Source organism: Balaenoptera borealis (genome assembly GCF_965194805.1).
Source record: "Balaenoptera borealis genome assembly, chromosome: 1".
In the NCBI taxonomy this organism is placed as follows: Eukaryota; Metazoa; Chordata; class Mammalia; order Artiodactyla; family Balaenopteridae; genus Balaenoptera; species Balaenoptera borealis.
In genome coordinates, this window is record NC_138860.1 from 193589375 (window position 1) to 193610004 (window position 20630).

Sequence of the window (20630 nt, forward strand, 5' to 3'; positions counted from 1 at the left end):
CAGGTCCGTGTTCCACCTCCCACACTCAGTGGTCCTGAAACCCTGCCGGGGCTTCTGGCTTGAATCAGAGGCCTCGCCCAACTCCCCGCTTAGCCAGGACCGCACAGCCCGCCACGAGACCGGGTTCTGCTTTGGCCAGTCTGTCGTCTCCACAGCCCGCCCCAGGCGCAGGGAGGAGGCGCTGCTGGGGTTTCGGTCCAACCAGTGCTCTTGGACGACACCGCGAGCCCGGGCCCCATCCTTTCTGGCCCAGAGACCGGGATCCTGGCAGGACTCTGGACCCGTGAGTCCTGGGAAGAAGAGCAGGACACGCAGGTCGGGAGGGGCCAGGCGGGGCCTCTGGCCAGCGCTGGGCCAATGGCGGAAGGGGGCCAGGTCGGGATGGTCCGGGGTGGGGGACCCACGGCCCCGCCCCAGGCAGGCAACCAGGCGCAAAGTCCGTTAATCTTTTTATAAAATACAGAAGAGGGGCTTGCGAGGGCGGTCGCGGGGCGTGGCCCCGGAACGAGGCAGGGGACGCGAGCTACACGAAGATCTGGATGCGGTCGCGGATGGGCTGGCGGCAGATGGGGCAGGCGCTGAGCGCAGCGCCGCAGGGCGCGCAGGCGCCGTGACCGCACTGGAACACGAGGCGGATGTGGCTGTCGATGCAGATGGGGCAGGTGATGCGCTCCTCCATCTGCCGGTAGCGGCTCTGCAGCTCCTCCACCAGTTGCCGCGGTGGGCCGGGGGCGGAGGCGGCGCTGACCACCTCCGTGCCGTCTGCGGGAAGGGGTCCCGGTCAGAGGCAAGGGCTGTGGAGGCCCGAGGCTTGGGGGAGAACCGCGGGCAGGAGCGTGAGCCACGACAGGGGACGGAGCCGTGAACCGCGGGGCGAGGTGCAGCGGCCCACACCGGGGGGTGGGGTGGGGTGGGGTGGGCGCCGAGCCCCACCTGGGCGCAGCTTCTTGCCGATGACCGCCTGGCACCTGATGCACTTCTTCATCCTGCGGGCGCACTCTGCGGGGGATCGCACGGCTGAGTGAGGCCCCCCATCCCGGTCGCCGCACCCCCGCCCCGCCCCTGCCCCCTGCACTCACCCTCACACACCGTGCGGTGCTGGCAAGGCGAGAACAGCACCAACAGCGCCAGCTCCGAGCACACCAGGCACTCGGCGGCCTCGGGCCCGGACGGCGCAGCGACGTGCAGGTTGGTCACAGTGTTTGGGGCACTGAGCGCCAGCCTTGGGCCCTGGGCCGCGCCCCCGCCCCCGCCAGCCTGCCGCTCCCTGCGTGGTTAGAGGGGGCTTGAAAGGGCCCAGGGCTGCGGGCGGGCCCGCCGCTGGCCCCCGGCCCCCGGCCCCCGGCCCCCGGCCGCTCACCGGAAGCGCTGGGCACAGCCCTGCAGGGCTTTGAGCAGGCGGCCCTCAGCTGCCAGGTCCAGCGGGCTCCGGCCGCGGTGGTTGGCGTAGCTCAGGTCGGCGCCCTCCAGCGCCAAGAAGCAGGCGACCGCCGCGCCAGCCGTCAGCTCCGCGCTGCCCGGAAGGCCCGAGGCCTGTAGCTGGGTGGCAGGACAGACGCCGTGAGGGCGGGCGCCTGGGAACGCCGGCCTGGAGGAAGCCTGTCTGGCACCGGGCTTCAGAGGCCTGGGCCCCGCCCGAGACCCCCGGAGCCGCCGGAGGCAGGCGGGTAAAGGCCCCTGCCGGCAGTGGGGCCGGGTCCTGACACACGACCCCCGCCCACACGGCGCCCCGCCCCCTTTCCCAGGCTGGTCTGAAGCACAGAATGTCAGGAACACTGGCCACACAGCAGTGACTGGGGTCGCAGAAGACACCTCCTGCAAACCACTGCGGCCCGGGCTGTCCCACCCTGAGAGGACCTGTTCAGGGCTGTCCCCGAAGGTGGAGGTGGGCAGAGGACACAGGGGTCTGCAGCCAGGTGCCACGGCCCACCTCTCAAGCACCCAGAGTCACGCCTCCTCACCCTTGACAGCAGCTGCAAGGCCCCTGGGTCCCCCCCGGCCCCATCAGTCGCCAGGGGCAGCAGCTGGTGACGCTGCAGTGCCACATGCAGAGCTGTGTCCCCCTCTTCGTCCTCGGCGTTGACGCTGCAGCCAGCGTCCACCAGCAGCGGCACCAGCCCCACGTGGGCCTGCTGCACAGCCAGGTGCAGCGGAGACTGGAGCTTACGGTTGCGAACATTCACATCACAATGGCCCTGGGGGGCGGGCGGGGGGGGGCACAGGCTCAGCCCAGGGACCCCGGTGGGCCCTGACACCCCGGTCCCCGGGCCCGCCCAGGACCCTGCATCCACACCTCTCGGATGAGAACCTGGGCCACCTCCCTGTGGTCGTTCAGGGCGGCCAGGTGCAGCGCTGTGAACCCATCCTCCTTCTTGGCGTCCACCAGCTGCCGGGCCCGCGCCAGGATCCTTCTGACGGCTCTGTGGGAGCAGGGAGACGCGTCTGGGGTCAGGGGCGACCCCAGAGTGGCCCAGCAGCACAGCAGGAGCTGGCTGCTGGCCACGCGTCCACCCCAAACTCACAGCGTGTGGCCTTTGAGGGATGCATGGTGCAGCAGGGTGAAGCCTTGGCTGTTGGTGGCAGTGACGTCGATGCCCGGCACCTCAGTGAGGACCTCCACGATGCCGCTGGCGCCAGTGCCCGCCGAGATGGCACAGTGCAGGGGCGTGTCAGCATGGGCGTCCTGCCGGTGGTGGGCCAGTGGTCACTTGCCAAAAAGGTCTTGGCCACTGCCTCCTTGACCCCAGGGATAAGGCCAGGGGACCCAGCACTCACGGGCAGGTTGACGTCACAGCCGCGCTCACAGAGGACCCTCACCACCTCCAGGAAGCCCCTCTGCACGGCCACGTGCAGAGCCGAGCTCCGGGTGCCGTTAAGAGTGTTGGCCCCGCAACCCGAGCTCAGGAGCACCCGGGCGGCCTCGGGCTGGTTCCTGGCGGGAGAGGAAGCAGGAGGGGCGCTGTGCCCACTGGCTGGACCTGCGGGCCCGGCCCCCCACGCCCCGGCCAGGCCTCACCCCAGCGCCGCGTAGTGCAGCGCCGTGCTGCCCTCGTCGTCCGGCAGGTCCGCGCCCGCCCGAGCCTGCAGCAGCAGCCGCACCAGCTCCACCTGGCCTAGGTAGGCAGCCACCTGCAGGGCGGTCCTGCCATGGTTCTTGGTGTCCACCTGCCAGGAGGACAGAGGGTTAGCCCCCGGCCCCGGCCCCTCCCGCTGGGGCTGGTGGGGCCGGGGCAGGGGTGGGGGGTGGCGGGGGCTGGTCTCAGGAGCTCGCCTGCTCCGGGTGCCGCCGCAGCAGGTCCAGAGCCCGGGCCACGTTGCCCAGGGCCACCTCCACCACCAGCCTCCCCGGATGCTCCAGGTCACTCTTCTGGGCTCGAAGCTTGTCCAGGACGACACTCAGGGAGCCTGGGGAGGGCAGGGCTGAGGTTCGGTGGTGGCCAGGGGCGGCCCCGCACCCCCCCAGCCGCCCGCGCTGGACGCCCTCACTTTTGTTCTCCCGGGCGCGCTCGGCCACGTCCAGGTTGGCGTCCTCCTCAGGTCGGTAGGCCACCAGGCAGGAGGGGCTGAAGGTCCACAGCTTACCGTTGACCAGCACACCCAGGTTCCCATCTCCGAAAACCTTCAGTACTCTCCCAATGTGGCCCAGAGCCTGGGTGGGGAGAGGGCGGGGTCTCAGGTGGGCCTCCCAGGGGTGAGGGAGCTGGGGGTGGGGGGGTAGGGGTGAGGGACTCACGGGGGCCATGTCATCTGTCCACTCGCCATGCCCAGCCTGCAGCCGCTTCACCGTGTCAAGGTCGTCAATGACCCGCACAACTTCACCCACCGAGCAGGAGTTGTGCTGAGTGACAGAGAAGCATGTGAGGGGCCCCGGGCAGGTGTGGCTGCCTGGGGTCGTAGAGCAGGAAGGCGCCCCCATCCAGCTCCACGGGACAGGCTGGCCGGGACAGGACCCCAGCCCCTGCCCGAAAGCACAACCAGAGGATCTGGCCCGATAAAGGCGACAGGTGACCAGGGCAGCCCTTGGTGGCCTAGCCTCAGAGCCATGCGGGTGACAGCCAGAGAGGCAGCGGACATCAGCATCCAGACGGGACAGAAGCCAGCTGGGGGGGTGTGCAGGCCAGGGTGGGCCTGTCCCTGCACACTGGCGGGGGAGCGGGCAGCACAGCCAAGACCAGACTAGCCTGGCTCGGGGGAGGGGGGCCCACAGGACGACCGGGAGCCAGGCTGGAACAGCACGGAGGCGATCAGGGCTGCTCCTCCCCCACCCCCAAACCTTTCCTAGCAGCTCCCTCCTCGCCCTTGCCCTCATGGGTACAGACAGAGCTCACGCTACAAGCCACCTGTCCTATGACCCCACCATCCCCCACCCTTGAAGGCAGATGTGCCCCAGCAGTCCCAGAGCTGAGTGCTGGCGCTGCCCCAGCCCAGGTGCCATCACTGGACACGCCACTGCCTCCCACCCCCCCCCCATCCCTCATCCGAGGGATACTGCTTCCCAGACAGCTCTCACCACGCCCACCCCGCCCCCAGCCCCGGCCAAGGTCCACCCCGTCCCCCTGTCCTCCTAAGAAAGTACGCCCAACCCACCACCTCCTGCCTGTGAGGCTGCAGAGGCCCCTCTGGCCCTCAGAACAGATGTTCGCGCCCGGCCTGCCGCCCCAGCTTCCAACAGCTCCCCGCAGCCCCCACCCCCGTGCCTCACACCAGGGTCCCCTCTCCCTGGACCTAGTCCCCTCTGGACCCCACCATGCCCTCCCCTCTTCCTTCAGGGCCCGAGGGAGGCACTCCCAGGGCCAAGCCAGCACGTTAAAGGGGGTACGGAAGCGAGCAGAGGGGCTCAGCCCGGCCCCCCATGCACCTTGGTGAGAGCCCCAGGGTGGAAGGTCCAGCGGGTCTTGTGGCTGAACTGCACACGCACGTCCCCACGGTCCGTGATGCGGTGTACGGTGCCCATCTGTCCGATACACTGCGGCGGGTCACGGAGGCTGTGGCCAGGTGGAGCAGGAGGGCGGGGGTCCAGAGGATGTGGGGAGGGGCGGCACGGGGACTCGGCAGGTGGGGCGGCTCACCTTGGCCATCCGGGGGTTCCATCCGCCGTGGCCTTCCTGCATGTCCCTCAGGATGTCCGCATCCAGCAGACACTTGACCTTGTCCCCGTGCTGGAAGGGCTGGCCATCAGCACTCACCCTGCGCTGCAGCTCTGCGGGCTTGCCTGGGGGCGAGGTGGCAGGCCCAGCTCACGCGGGTCCCTCCGCCCCCACGCCTCCCCTCCCCTCCGTGACTTCACGGGCCACCCCTGGTGAGGCTCAGCCAGGACAGAAAGCAACTGGGTGGGCGTCAGTGGGGCCCGCCCGTACCGAGCCTCGGCAGATGCTCCCTGTAGTAGAAGCCACCGGCTGCCTCGCCCACACACTTGAGGTCCACCTTGCCCTTGTGGCCCACGCGGTACACGTTGGTAGTGCCGTCGGCCCAGGTCACGCTGGCCACGCTCCGGCCCGTCTCCACATCCCAGCCACGGATGTCCGCCACTCGGCCGGGCTTCCCTTCCCCTCCTGGGAGACAGCGGCCCCACCGGCAGACTGAGCCTGCGCCAGAGGACGAGCCATAGCCGGTGGCAGCCCAGCGCCCACCTGCCCACCCTGGGCCCCCACTCACCATCCTGCGAACCCCACTCCCAGTCGGGGCCCCGAACCACCTTCGCTCCCTGGAAGATGCCCCTTAACGGGATCCTTGGGAGGCCCTGGCGGGGACTCAGCGTGACCCTACGAGAGAGAGAGAGTGGGTCCCAGGCCATGAGGGACACCCACGCGATGGAGCAGGCCCCCTGCTCTGCCGGCCTTGCTCCTCCACTCCCACCCCTGGAATCTAGAGGATGGGGCGCCGCCGGCTCCCAGGCCCACAGGTCAGTGCCCTCCACACACTGGGCCTAGAGTGGGGCTGCGGCCCAGGTCCCTCCAGGAGACCGTTCTTATTTCTTTTTTTTTTTTTTTTCCAATTTGGCCACACCAGGCAGCTTGTGGGATCTTAGTTCCCCGACCAGGGATTGAACTGGCACCCTCGGCAATGAGAGTGCAGAGTCCTAACCACCGGACCGCCAGGAAAGTCCCTGGGGGACCTTTCATGATGTCAGGCGAGAAGGGCGCCCCAGGCCCACCCTCACCACACACCCTCTACGTACAGTCACGCCAAACCTGCTGCCTCCCGTTAGAGCTGACCCCAGAGCTCAGCGCACGGCCTGGCCCAGGGGAGCTCAGCACGTGGGAAGCAGAGGAGAGAGCAAGGCAGGCTTGGCCAGAGGCGCCCAGACAGCTCATCCTGGCTGCCACACTGGCTGGGGGCGGCTGGGACGTGGAGCCCCTCCCCTCCGTGTGTGGGGGGTGTCAAGAAGGCGAGGGCAACAGTGCGGGGGACAGGGGTGCACCTCTGGGCACCCACCCAGCCCAGTGGACTCCTGCCCAGCCTGGTCCCCCCCGACGACAGCAAAGGAGCTTGCCAGCCAGACCAACGGCACCTCCACAGGCGCGGACGCCGCCAGCACGCCCCAGGCACGCCACCCTCAGCGCCCCGGCCACAGCGGCACTGGGGGACCCCTGGGGAGCCTGGCTCTAGGAGGGGACCAGGACACCGGAGAAGGCCCCAGCCACAGCACCCACCTCCACAGACCTGCTCAGTGGACACGGTTGCCTTCTGCAAGGGATAGGGACTGGTGTCAAAGCCCAGGCCCCACGGCGTGACCAGGACCCTGGCCACTCCTCAAGGAAATGGCTCAGGAAGGACTCGACCTGTACCCTGGGGAGTGGCCAGCAGGAGGCAGCTCCAGTCCTCTGGGACCAAGGCTGCTCGGGTGTCAGAGGTGCGCTTGCGAGGCCCTGGACATGAGCGGGGAGGACGCAGGGGGCCGCGCCCACACCCGGGGCGGCGGGGGAACTCACGGGCGCGAGTGGGCCGTCTCGTGGCGCTCGAAGGCGTGGGCCAGCTCGTGCTTGTTCTGCATGTAGCACTGCGTGCAGAGGTCGTAGTCGAAGCAGACGCGGCACTTCCAGCGCATGCCCCGAAGCCCGTGCTTCTTGCAGCAGTCGCAGATGATGTTGGGGTGGCGAACGCCTGCGGGCGGGCGGGCAGCGTCAGGGGGCGCCGCGCGGCCCCGCCCCTCTGCCCGGCCCCGCCCCCGGGGCACCACGCGCACCGATCTGGGCGTTGTCGAAGAGCAGCAGGTCATGCGCGCCCTGGTAGCCCGCGCGGTAGTTGGTGCGGGTGCCGTGGTCCCACTGCACGACCACCGTGCGGTCGGGGGTCGAAGGGCTGCCGTGGCGGCCGAGCTCCACCACCGTGCCCACGCCGCCCTCGCCGCCGTCCTGCTGGCCCCATTTCCAGTCCACGCCGCGCACCACGCGCATGCCCACCTGCACGCCCGCCTGGGGGTCTGGCTCCATGGTGCGAGACCTGCGGGCAGAGGGCACCCTCAGGCCACACCGAGGAGGCCACACGGGCTCGCACCAGCTCTGAGAGGGCTGCCAGGGAGAGATGGATGGGGACGGGGGTGGGGTGGAACACGGGGAATGCCCTGGGGCTGGAGGGGGGCCTGTGCAGTAGGGACCAAAGGGGGCCCACGTGGCCACCCGCCAGCAGCACGGCAGACCAGCTGCAAAAGCGGAGGTGGGCCCGTCCTGGAGGGAGGATGGGACACCTCTTTGGAAAGGGCCTGCCAGCCGCTGTGGGGAGTTGGAGCAGAAGTGTGGGGGCCATCCTGGTGACAGGACTGCAGGTCCCCAGGGAACCAGGGGACAAGACCCGGCTGGGAGGAGGGTCTGCCCGCACTAGCCGATCCGGTTCTGAGTGGCTGGCGTACAGGGGGCCACCAGGATGGCACACATCAACATGAAAGGTAAGACAACAAAACTTTCCGAAGCAAGCAGACTTTCTTTGTGTAGCCAACTGAGAAGCTGGACGGCACTTAAGCCTGCAGAGGCAGCACACATACGCCACAAAGGCCCTGTACCTGGAGTGTGGAAGGAGGGCCTGCAGATCTCATGCACAAAGCAGACAGCCCAAGAGAAAACAGGAAAACGCTGGAACAGGTGCCCCCAGCAGCTACCACACACAGGGTCTGATGCCACCACAGCCCAGTGGGCAGTGCTGCGTGGTCCTTCTCCAGAGAAGCGTGGCCCGGCCACCCCAGGCAGGCCCTGACGGAGGGGGCATTGTTCACAGCAAAGCTCACGAACGCATGTTAAAGGAAAGAAGCCACGTGCCTGACTCCACCAACAGAAAGTTCACCAACGGGACAGACAAATCCAGGGCACTAGAGTCAGCGAGACAGCGGCGGAAGCGGTCATGGGGGGCTTGGGCCCGGAGGGAACATGCTACTTCCTGATCTGGGTGCCAATTATACCTGTGTTCGCTTTGCTAACTTGGATCATTTATGACCTGGGCCTCCCTGTATATGTGATTCCTCAATAAATTTTTTTTATGACATGAATGGATTTGGACAACGCCTAAGATGTTAAATCAACAGGACCTGATGCGGGAGAGAGCTCAGGGCTCCAGGGCTGGAGGGGGCAGTCGCCGCTCCATCTCTGGAGACTGAGCCTCTGCAGTGGAGCGGGCTCTCAGGTAGCAATGGGACCCCGAGGCTGGGGAGACACTAGCCTGGGGCACCCAGCAGTCTCACTTGGAATGCCAGAGGGAGACCCTGAGGCTGGCTGGGGTGCAGCTGGCTCCTGTTAGCGCCCAGTGGCCCAGTGAAGCCACAGGCCACCAGGCCAGCCCAGAGCTTAGCCAGCAACAAGGAAGGAAAACCACACGGCACCCCTCCAGCTGGACCCCGCCCCCCCCAGCCCCAAACTCAGAATCCCGGGCCTGAGCCCACAGGTCATCTGATGGCCACCCTCTGCCCAGCCCCACCTCGAGGTGTGCGCCAGCACAGCGTGTGCAGGGGAGGGGGGCTGCCCACAGGGCGAGGCTCCTGGTCCATGCCCAGCCCAGGGTCCGAGTGAAGGACCCTCAGATCCTCAGCAGCATGGACTGCTCAGCCAGCTCGGCTTCTGCAAGTCCCCCCGCCTCCCGGGCACACGCCTGTGACCGCTCCTGCCTCACCCCTCCCAGGACCGCCAGGGCTTCCAGACGCAGGTGGACGATCTAAAAGGACGTGCCTTCCCGACCCGATGGCCAGTCTCCTCAGGGAAACCACTCGCTGCTCGTTCACCTGGCCGGCTGCGCCCCCCGGGGCCACGCTGCCTCCGTCTCCTGCCGCCCTCCAGCCACCCTCCCCTCTGTGGTCTCTGGCCCCTGCGAAGATGGGGCACCAGGGCTTCTCCGTGCTTCCTGCCACAGCAAGAAGGCCACACAAGACTGCCTGTGGCTCTTCACTGCCAGTGAGCCCCAGACGAGGGCTGAGGGCCTGTGGGCCACCACCTCGCAGGGCAGGCCGTTCACGTGTGGCCTCGGCCTCCTGCTTGGTGTCTCTCCGTCAGCAGCTGCCACACGTGTCTGACTCAGGCAGAGCAGCGCAGCCTGAGCCAGTGGCCCAGTGGCTTAGTGGTGGCGCTGCCCCTTAGGGCACAGGCCCTGTCACGCCAGGCTGCCAACCTCAGCCAGATCGCACATGCCCTCCTCCCCGCCGGGAGCCTCCAGAATTGGCCGTGGCCCGTGGGCAGTGTCGAGCTGCCTCTTGCCCTTCCCAGGCGCTCCTGTTGAGCCAGTCAGACTGGACCTCGTTCCAGGCAAGCACAGACCCAAACAAGTGTGGGGAGACAGGCCCAACGAGAGACCCCTGCTAGCAAGGGGCACGCCATCTGCAGGGCCAGAAACTGGCCCTATGCTGAGAGAAAGGGGCAGGAAAGGACGCCAGTCCCACAAGCTGGCACTGTGGTCCTTCTGCAGCCACAGTGGCACGCCCTCTGCCTGTGAGCCCAGCCCCTCAGCCTGCCTGGCCAGCTGTCACACCCACCCTCCTGGCGGCCTACAGACCCACTGGCCACGGGCTGCAGAACCATCTCCACCAAGACAGGGGGCGGGGAGTGGACACCCTGAGCAGGATAGCAGGCGTGGCCCGTGCCTGGCTCTGCCCTCAGGGGAATGCGCAGAGAACGAACAGGGGGTGGAGGAGGCCCAGCAGGGCCCGTGGGAAAACAGGACCAAGTCCCAGCCAGCAGCGGCTCCACCAGGGCACCAGGGAAGTCCAGCCTGTCACGAGAAGCGCCTCTGACCAGCACCTGCTGCCTTCACACCCCTATTTTGAGCACAGCCAGACAGTTCTCCAGAGCTGGCCAGCAACCTCCCTGCTCCCCAAGGATGTCCCTCCTGGGAGCCCACTGGCCCACAGGGAACAGAGCCAAATGGACACGCTGAGCCTCGGGGTTCCTCCCACGCAGACCAGTGGCCCTTGAGGAGGACAGTGAGAAGAGAGGAGCATCCCGCCCTGCGGCGCCCACAGCCTGGGGAGCCTCTCTTCACCTCCCCTCCACACTCCATCCCTGGGGGGCCCGGGGCTGGCCCTCGGCCGCAGCACCTGCGCCCAGCCTGGCGTCGCCCGACCTGGGGCCTGAGCAGGGCCCCCAGAGACGCCTCCCTGCTCGCCCTCCTGGCTCCCGGACCTCAGCGCTTGGGCACAGCATAGTAGGACCCTGGTGAAGCAGGCCAGGTGGCTTTCCAGGCCTCTCTGCCACTTTCCTCCCCCCACGTGCCTGGTATTTGTCGCTGTTGTCACCAGGACCCAGCAGATGGCCGCTCGTGCTCCATGTGACCTCAGGTCCCCAGCCTGCCCAGTGTCAGGGGTCACTACCTCACCACCCAGGTGTGAGGGGAGGGGGTGGCCAGCAGGGAATGGACCGGGGTCAGGAGCAGGGGGGCAGCGAAGAAACCCTGAGGGGCTAGGGAGGAAGGGGACCCCCGTTTCAGTGCGAAATTCACCCAAAGAGTTCTTCCTTTTTCTTCCTTCGCCAGAAATGCCGTACTCTAACGTCTTCCTCAGAGCTCACAGGCCACCCCTGGCTGGCACCAGAACACCCCGAGGCCGTCACTATGAGGGTTTACGATGACCCTGAAGCGCTCCAGGTGCGAGCAGTCGGCACTTACCTTACAGCACACACCAGCCTCTCGTCAACATCCCGGATGCTTAGCTGCTCTTTCCCGGGTCACGGGTTTGCTCAGACACCAAGATTTCCTGTTGGAAACTAGAAGCGATTGCCGACGCAGAACACAGCAAACCAAACAGGTAGCCAGCCAGCAAGTCTGGGGAAACATGGTTTTTAAAAGGCAGTTTTACACTTTTAGCATTTACCATCTCAACCAAACAGGTGGACACCTGGATCTGCTCTGTTGGTTTACTAGTTTCTCTTTTCACAAGAAACTTCCAGCTCTTGGAATGCAAAACTATTTCTAAAGCACATGTTGGAACAGTATAGAAATAAGGTGTTTGCCCTATTTGGACAATTTCATTGGAAAAACTTCAGCAAGCTGCAAAGATGAAATCCCATTTAGCTAGGAAGTTGGCAAACTGCCTTTATTGAGAAGAATAAAGTTGCGTGCTGACTGCTCGCGACCAGAGGCTGCCACTCCTTCCCTGGCACCTCCGGCTGGGCTGATGATGCTGTTTAAATCCACACCATGTGTGGCACAGTCAACTGGCAAGACTTGGTGAATCACAGTCTCCGGTCACGCGGCAGCTCTGGCTAAGGCAGAGGTGGCCATCCTGGGTGCCCAGGGAGTCTGGCCCCTCAGAGGCCAGGTGAAGCCTTGAGACCCGACTTGGCCCAGTACAAACACACCAGCTGGGGGAAGGCCCGCAGGAAGCAGAGGGAGGTCATCACCCAAATCTTGGCCACCCAGATGGAAGCCCTCAGGCACCCTGCAGACCGCGGCGTCATGACCCAGCCACTGCACAGGGCCAACCTTGGGCGGGGGCACAACCTTCACATACTTGTTGCACCTGCAGCAACAGGCCAGAGTGAGAAGGCAAGACGAGGGCACCTGCCAGGAAGGACCAGCTTTGCCAGGGCTCCCACTCTCACGCTGCCTCATCCCCAGCCCCGTTGGGCCCCCCAGAACCCTGTCTGACACCTTTGCTTATTGCCTCTATTGGTTCTGAGCTCAGAGAGAGAGGCAGGATTATTTACCACCCCACCACCCCAGAGACACACTCAAAAACAAGCAAAGCCCCTCTGACATAGCATCAGACAGAATCCGAGCCCCTCAAGAGCTCACCTGTCTAGCTGTTCCGACGCCCCCCGCCCGCCCAGAGACTGGTGGGATGCAGCCCTGACGTCTGGAGACCTGCGGACTGGCCTCGAGCCTTCCTGAGCTTCACCGCAAGCCCTGTGCCATCCGACCCTGCGGCGGCGGGGAGATGCCAAGACGCACAATCTACACGCCCGCTGTCTACAGGCTCATTCCCGGGCCCACGACCACGACCCCAGAGCTGCCCCAGGGGCCTGGCTCCTGCCCTGCAGGGCTCCCTGGGGTCTGGGGCCGCCGGGGATGGGGTCGGAGGGCTGGCGAACGGCAAGGCCCTGCGCTGAGCCTTGGACTCGAGCAGCTGGCCTGCGGGGGGGCGGGGCTGGACAGGCTGGGCAGGGTGCCCGCCCCGAAACTGACCCTCCCCTCACTCCCTGGGGTCCGCCCCGCCCCTGTCATTCGTCACCTTCCTCGGGAAGCCGCCCCGGGCCCCCGCCGCTGCCAGTCCCCGGCCCCGGTGCCCTTGTCTACCCCTCCACTTGCCCCGAAGTTTGCGTCCCGCCTGCTTCGCGCGGGGGCTCCGGGGGCCTAAGAAGAGCCGAGTCTGTCAGCCGGCCGACTGCGGCCTCAGTGTGTGCGGCGGCCCGCCCGCAAGCTAGGCTACTCAGAGCCAGCCAACCAGCCAGGCCGCCCCGCCGCGCCGCACAGCGCAGCACCAGAGCCCACCGGCCAAGGCCGCCCGAAGCCCCCGGCGCTCGGGGCTCTGGGGCCGCCGCGAGGCCTGCCGGGACTTGTAGTCCGCAGCCCGCTGAGACCGTGGCCGGGGGGCGGGACCGAACCACAACTCCCAGGAGGCCCGGCAGCGCCGTGACGTAACGGGGTTGAGGGCGTGAGCTACGGCTCCAGTCCCGCCCCGATTGGGAGGGTGGGGGTGTCCAGCTCTGCTTTCCTGGGAAGGGTTCGGGTCGGCTGTGCGTCGCCTGACTGGGGATGGGCTCGTGTCTGACAACGTGTGCGCAGGTCGTCAGGGGGATGCGGACTGCAGGCTGTGGCGACTCTAGGGCCTCTCACCACCCGGGGCCGCGGCCCGGAGGGCGCGGGTACACTGCCACCCCGAGCCGCCCGGGCTACCGAAGACTGCGCACGCGCGGGCCCGGGATGCGCGAACCAGGAGGCCTTGCCTCCGCTGTGGAGGGGCGGGGCCTGAGGCGGAAGTGCGTCACCCTTGCCCTGCCCTACGTGGCGCCCCTGGGTTCGGAGACGCGTTCGGTTGCTGTGGAGACCCGCTAGGCCGGGCCCCCAGGGCGTAGAAATGAGAAGTTGTCACAGCCAACTCCTTTTGACTTGAGTTATCTTAAAATCAAAGTCACATAATTCAAAAAGACACATGCACCCCAATGTTCATTGCAGCACTATTTACAATAGCCAGGTCATGGAAGCTACCTAGATGCCCATGGACAGACGAATGGATAAAGAAGATGTGGCACATATATACAATGGAATATTACTCAGCTGTAAAAAGGAGCGAGGTTGGGTCATTTGTAGGGACGTGGATGGATCTAGAGACTGTCATACAGAGTGAAGTAAGTCAGAAAGAGAAAAACAAATATCGTATATTAACGCATATATGTGGAACCTAGAAAAATGGTACAGATGAACCGGTTTGCAGGGCAGAAATAGAGACACAGATGTAGAGAAAAAACGTATGGACACCAAGGGGGGGAAAGTGGCGGGGGTGGTGGTGGGATGAATTGGGAGATGGTGATTGACATGTATATACTAATATGTATAAAATGGATAACTAATAACCTGCTGTATGAAAAAATAAATTTAAAAAAATTAAAAAAAATAAAATCAAAGTCACGCCAGTGCATGGTTTTTTATTCACGCAGAACTTAAGACGTAGTGAACAACAGCGGTCCCGTGCCAGTCTCCCCAGAGGCAAATACTTCCAACCCTTGTAGCTTTTCCTCTGGCAGAAACCTCCACGTTTCTCAACCAGAGACTGCTAGTTTTTGATGTATTAAATATAGACATTTCTATGGACTTCCCGAAGTAAGGGAGGAAGCAGGCTCTCCAAGCAACTCCCCGCCCGCCCCACCCCCACATTTTCACGACTGTTCACGGTGACGGTGTAAAAGCACGCCTCCATCTTGTACCACCTTTTTTTCCCTTCATACTTACCTAGTATTTCTCTTGTGCCTAGATTTTTACGTGGCTAGTTTTCCTTGCCACTTGCCTATCAATAACATTTTCCGAAGGCTCAAACACCTTAGAGCTGTTTAATTCCTGGAGGTCCCTCTCCCAGAGCCCCCTGGCCCGTGTTCGCTCCAGACTGATGGCTTTCTCAACCCACCGCACAGCTCTGCTGTCTTGACCTTTCCTCTGCTGTCATCCCTGTGATTTGTTGCCTTTTTCCTGTGTTGGTTCCCTGTTTCCTGGGACCCCTTTGTGGTTTACTCTCTTATTTTGCTGAAGTCAGTCCACGAGTAGCTTCCTGGGAAGGGTGTGCGTCTGAAATGTGTTTATTCTACTCTCGTCTCTGATGGTAGGCTATATATAGAATTCTAGATTGGAAATACTTTTCCTTCAAAACTTTTCAAGTCATAGTTTTTAGCTCCCAGCTTCCAGGGCTGCTGTTAAAAAGTCCAAAGCCGTCCTGATTCCTGTCCATTTGTGTGTGATCTGTTTGTTCTCTCTCAAAGCTTTTAGGATCTTCTCTTTATCCTTGGTGTTCTCAACTGACACAACAATATACCTTGATGTGGGCCTTGCTCATTGGACTGTGCACACAGTGGTTCTCTCCATCCTACAGGCTCATGTCCTTAGTTTTGGAACTTTGTAAAGAACAAGACTCTTCCATATTCTGTGTTATCTCTTGATGAAATTCCTATTACTCACATTTGGATTGGACCTCTAATTTTCTTTTCTCACCTAGTGTTTACCTCTTTTTCTGGTAGATACTCTTAAATTTACCTTCCATCCCTTCTTTTCGTTAGTTAAGCTCTTTGATATTGTTATTTATAATAAGAAATAGACCTTTGGTCTTTGTCCCTAGCTTCTGGCACAGAGCTCCTAAAACCCTTGAATTTGCTAAGTCAGAAGAGTCATAAAGGAGACGCAAGAGGGAGGAGATATGGGGATATATGTACACATATAGCTGATTCACTTTGTTATACAGCAAAAACAAACACACCATTGTAAAGCATTATACTCCAATAAAGATGTTAAAAAAAAAAGAGAGAGAGAGACATGGGACACAGTCGTAAGTAGATCACTTTCACTGAATTTCCTTGTCCAAGATTCACTTAGGAAGGCAAAGTGTGTTATTTTGAGGGGCATTTGAAGAAAATGGTAACTTTAACATTACCATGGAAGACTGTGTGTAAATACTACAAATAATAATTCTGTCTGTTAAAGTTAAAAAAAAAAGTCATAAAGGTGCATTTTGATATTCATATCAAGCCTCTTTCAATCACACTTGAGTTTATGTTAACAAGGTGGTCTTTGGAAAGCTCCTAGGAGTGGGGGCTGGTTGCCAGGGGAACCAACCAAGTGATTAGAGGGTTGGGACTCAACCTCACCCTCTGACCTCTGGGGAGGGGGGAGGGGCTGGATATTGAGCTCAATCACCACTGGCCAATAATTTAACCAGTCATGCCCATAAAAACCCAAAAGGATGGGGTTGGGAGCGCTTCTGGGTTGGTGAACATGCAGGAAGAGTGTTGTGCCCCGAGAGAGCATGGAAGCTCCATGCCCTTTGCCACACACCTTGCCCTACACAGCTCTTCCATCTGGTCATCCCTGAGTTATATCCTTTTATAATAAAGTGGTGAACTACTAAGCAAACTGGTTTCCTGTGTTCTGCGTGCTGCTCTAGCAAATCCATCAAACCTGAGGAGGGGGCTGTAGGAAGCTCCGATATATAGTCTGTGGGTTAGGAACACAGGTGACAACCTGGATTGTCGGTTACCAAAGAGGTGAATGAATTCATCCATACAGAGCAAAATCCCTGATCTGACAGAAACAAGAGAAGCAGGCGGTGATGAGGTTAAAGAAAAGAACCCTAAATGAAACAACATCAGCTTTAGAACCAAAAAAAAGAAGAGCATAAAGAAAAAGAAACAGGGATTACCTGGTGGTGCAGTGGTTGAGAATCCGCCTGCCTATGCAGGGAACACGGTTCGAGCCCTGGTCCAGGAAGCTCCCACATGCCTCGGAGCAATTAATCCCTTGCGCCACAACTATTGATCCTGCGCTCTAGAGCCCACCAGCCACAACTACTGAGCCCACGTGCCACAACTACTGAAGCCCGCGCACCTAGAGCCCATGCTCCACAACAAGAGAGAAGCCATCACAATGAGAAGCCCGCGCACCACAACGAAGAGTAGCCCCCGCTCGCTGCAACTAGGGAAAGCCCATGTGCAGCAACGAAGACCCAACGCAGCCAAAAATAAATAAATAAATGAATAAATTTAAAGAAAAGAAAGAGAGAAAAAGAAACAGACAAGGAGTAGGTGAGGCAGTCCTGGGGCGGTGGTTCCCGCAGGACCAGCTGGGCACCCCCAGTTCTGCGCGCGGTTCTAAAGCCAGCAGCCGCCACACTGTGTCATCTCCTAAGAGGAAAATGAGGCAGAATAGGAGAAGATCCCCAACCACTAAAGCTGGACACAGTAGGAGGAGAAGTTACTCTCACAGAATGAAAATCGAGAGTGATGCCGAAAGCTCGGCCTCTGTGCATCGGTGCCAAATGGAATCTCGGAGACAGAGTTTCGGGTGAAGTAGGAAAAGAATAGCTTTATTGCTTTGCCAGACACAGGGGAACACTTGCCTTGAAAATCTATGTGTCCCTACCCGGCAGGATTTGATGAGGAGGTACTCATCAATACTCAATACTTCAAGGGAGGGGTTGCTGACAAGATCAGGGTGTGTGCAAGGCTTGTACTCATCTCATCTCAGGTGGTTGCTCTCCGAATCTTGATGAGCTTCTCAGGTCCCTTTAATCTTGCCTCAGGTGGTTTCCTGGCTGCTCCGCCCTTGATTAGCAACTGTTCGAATCCACCCTTTGGAACTCAGGGAAGGTCATGGACTGGAGTCTTGCCTACAAGAAACGGGGGACAAAAAAAGGCTTCTGTGCCCTGGAGCCTACAGGGACCGCCCCCCTCCCGGTTTCAAGAGCAAATTGCCTACTTTTTTACATTTTCAAAAATTGAAGTGTAGTTGATTTCCAATGTTTTGTTAATTTCTGCTGTACAGCAAAGTGATTCAGTTTTATATCTATATATGCATTCTTTTTTCAATATTCTTTTCCATTATGGTTTATCACAGGATAGTGAATATAGTTCCCTGTGCTCTACAGTAGGACCTTGTGGTTTATCCACCCTGTATATAATAGGTTTCATCTGCTAATCCCAGCCTTCCACTCCACCCCTCCCCCAACCCCCTCCCCTTTGGCAACCACAGGTCTGTTCTCTGTGTCTGTGGGTCTGTTTCTGTTTCATAGATAAGTTCATTTGTGCCATATTTTAGAATCCACATATAAGTGATATCATATGGTATTTGTTTTTCCTCTGACTTACTTTGCTTAGTATGATAATCTCTACGTCTATCCATGTTGCTGCAAACGGCATTACTTCATTCATTTTTGTGGTTGAGTAATATTCTGTTGTACACATGTACCATGTCTTCTTTATCCGTTCATTTGTTGACGGACATTAGGCTGTTTTCATGTCTCAGCTATTGTGAATAGTACTGCTATGAACATAGGGGTGCATGTATGGTTTTGGATTAGAGTTTTCTCTGGATAGATGTCCAGGAGTGGGATTGTTGGTAGCTCTATTTTTAGTTTTCCGAGGAACCTCCATACTGTTTTCCACAGTGGTCGCACCAACTTACATTCCCAGCAACAGCGTCAGAGGGTCCCTTTCCTCCACACCCTCTCCAACATTTATTGTTTGTACAGTGAGAGCAAGCTGTCTGGAGCAAGGGTCAGAGGTTTGAGGAGGTCTAAGGGAAGCGGCCTTGAAAGAGAAAAAGCAGGAAATCACAGGTTTCCCTGAGGCACACAGAGCGGGACAGATGCTGGAGGGACAAATGGACCAATGGTCCAGCACAGAAGGAGTCCGGATGGGAGCGAACTGACGAGCTGTGTGGAAACCCTGATGGGATCAGTCCCGTGCACGATGATCAACCCTCCCCATGGAAAATGCTGAGAAATGACGCGGTGAGAATGCCACGATGTTTACAAAATCCCATGAGCTTTAAGGGCTTGTCTCATTATGGAGGCACATTATGACTATGTAGGTAAAACCATATTTTTAAAAAATCTGTAAATAGGTGTACTTTTTCCAAATGCTGCTCCAAGTTACTTAATAGGATTTCTTTGTATTACTTTCTATTTTTTTTTCCAAAAAAATAGTGCATGACAAGACGGTAAACATGCCATTCTCTTTCAGCTGTGATGCTCTTAAAATTATTCTCGAATATACTGTGATGTCAATAAAGCCTTTTAGTTCATTTGGTTTTAAAAAATTGAGTTAAATTGTAGGACACGGGTCAGTGTCCACACAGACGTGGAGAATTGCTGGGTTATTTACCTTTCTGAGTTCGTGTTGTTTTTTTTTCTGATTCTCCTCATAGATAGTACTCTTTCCTAAGTGCAGCTTTTTTCTCATTTTAGTTCAATTACAGATTTCTAAAGGCCTGTCTTCTGCTTTCTGTACTGACCCCTTTCATCCAGGTCCCTCTCCTCTGTCTGCGTTGGTCTCCCCACTCCCTGCTGTCTCTGGAGCCTTCGTCAGGGGGCCGCTGTACCAGCTGGGATCCAGCTCAACTGAGAGTGTCGGGACACCTCCAAATAAAAGTGGCTTGAAAAGGCAGAGGACGGGGGACTTCCCTGGTGGTGCAGTGGATAAGACTCCATACTCCCAATGCAGGGGGCCTGGGTTCGATCCCTGAAGAGGGAACTAGATCCCACATGCATGCCACAACTAAGAGTTCTCATGCCACAACTAAGGAGCCCGCCTGCCGAAACTAAGACCTGATGCAACCAAATAAATAAATAAATGTTTTTTTTAAAAGGGCAGAGGACGGTTCCCCCTTTAGTAGAGGTGGTCTAGGGCTGGGTGCGGGGTCCCCAGGACTCAGGGACCCCGCCTGACTCTGCTTGGCGGCTCCGGCTTCCTCGACGGGGTCTCCTGCCCAGGCTCAGGTCCCACCTGTGAGCCCGGGAGGGAGCGGGAGGAGGGCCGCCCCGCCGGCTGGCATCCCCTTGGCCAGAACTTGTTGGTCCAGCTGCTGGGGAGGACCCAGGTCAGCCCGAGGTGGAGTTACTCAGAGATCAGGGAGAACTAGCGTCTCCGACCTCGGAAGCTGATGGAAGCCCTGCGTACCTGGGCTGGAGACCCCTCCAGAGGCCTCCCAGCGGAGCTGGAGAATCCTCCACCCTCCAGAGCTGACCATCTTTCCTGTTTCTTCTGGGACTGTTCCATTTCTCCCCTTGAGTGAAGCCTGGGCCTCTTCCTTCCAGGAACAGAAGGGGGGAGGGGGGGCGAACCCTGCCTACCAGGGAGGGGCAGGCACCCTGGAGTGTGAGGCACCAGTTGTGACCTGCTCAGGCCACGGTCCCCAGATGAGGGCACTGCTCCCTGTCCCGAGCCTTGTGGGGCTCCCCGGCTAGCCCTCCCATCTTCTCTCCTGCTCCTCTCTCAGGGGCCCCTGCGTGTCCGCCCTCGGGTCAGAGAGAAGCCCACCTGCCGAGATCTGTGCTCCCCCAGCGGCGGTGCCTTTGAGGTTTGCTCCCGACCAACCTTCAGCCATCCAGCCAGAAACACAGCCCTGCCGGTGTTTACTACTGTGCACAACGCATAAAACAGCGTATGTGAGAAACACCACGTGTAATAAACAATTACACAGCACAGTGTAACACCTGCTGTTACTGTCTAAAAAACATTCATTTATTTATTTATTTATTTTGGCTGCACCAGGTCTTAGTTGCAGCATGCACGATCTCTTAGTTGCGGCATGCGGACTTCTTAGTTGTGGCATGAGAACTCTTAGTTGCGGCATGCATGCGGAATCTAGTTCCCCGACCAGGGATCGAACCTGGGCCCCCTGCATTGGGAGTCTTACCCACTGGACTTCCAGGGAAGTCCCCTAACAACTGTTGTTACTTTAACATAAAAAATGAGAAACAGGACTTTTTGAAACTATATGTTCTTCTGTGTTATTTACTTTTCTGTTACATAAATGCTATTTTTAAACAAAATAACAATGACTAACATGGCATTAGTAATAACAGTAGGACTAATTAAACAAACAATATGTGTGCTAAACATATAACAATATTTTTATGATGTTTCTTTTTGTTTTGTGATACAGTGATTTATCTTGTCTCTTAACTCTTTATATCAAAAATAATAATATTTTGTACTCTTAATATACATAAATGTAAGACT

At 59.6% G+C, this 20630-nt stretch overlaps 1 protein-coding gene across 4 annotated transcripts; it reads right to left on the reverse strand.

Annotated features, from left to right (window-relative positions):
• Positions 1–436: 436 nt before the first annotated feature.
• On the reverse strand, positions 437–12959 carry MIB2 (MIB E3 ubiquitin protein ligase 2). 4 transcript variants are annotated; one of them, XM_082404563.1, is made up of 20 exons: positions 12718–12959; positions 11077–11232; positions 7187–7443; positions 6933–7104; positions 5656–5762; positions 5358–5552; positions 5070–5212; positions 4859–4954; positions 3734–3838; positions 3487–3649; positions 3272–3405; positions 3017–3165; positions 2776–2932; positions 2523–2683; positions 2294–2420; positions 1962–2195; positions 1361–1539; positions 1080–1267; positions 934–999; positions 437–762 (listed from the first exon to the last, which is right to left on the reverse strand). In XM_082404563.1, exons 3-20 carry the CDS (start codon positions 7431–7433, stop codon positions 524–526), a joined length of 2862 nt encoding a protein of 953 aa, XP_082260689.1. In that variant the 5' UTR covers positions 7434–7443; positions 11077–11232; positions 12718–12959; the 3' UTR covers positions 437–523. The 4 variants fall into 4 exon arrangements, with proteins under 4 accessions (XP_082260689.1, XP_082260688.1, XP_082260691.1 ...); XM_082404562.1 differs by having other exon boundaries at positions 4859–4966; positions 12718–12958; XM_082404565.1 differs by lacking the exon at positions 4859–4954 and having other exon boundaries at positions 12718–12958.
• Positions 12960–20630: the final 7671 nt, after the last annotated feature.

Coding starts and splice junctions, on each gene's coding strand:
- MIB2 (XM_082404562.1), bottom strand. CDS start 7,433: ATGGAGCCAGACCCCCAGGCGGGCGTGCAGGTGGGCATGCGCGTGGTG. Junction 5,553..5,655: donor GGAGTGGGGTTCGCAGGATG/GTGAGTGGGGGC, acceptor GCTGTCTCCCAG/GAGGGGAAGGGAAGCCCGGC. Junction 2,196..2,293: donor CCCAGGTTCTCATCCGAGAG/GTGTGGATGCAG, acceptor CCCGCCCCCCAG/GGCCATTGTGATGTGAATGT.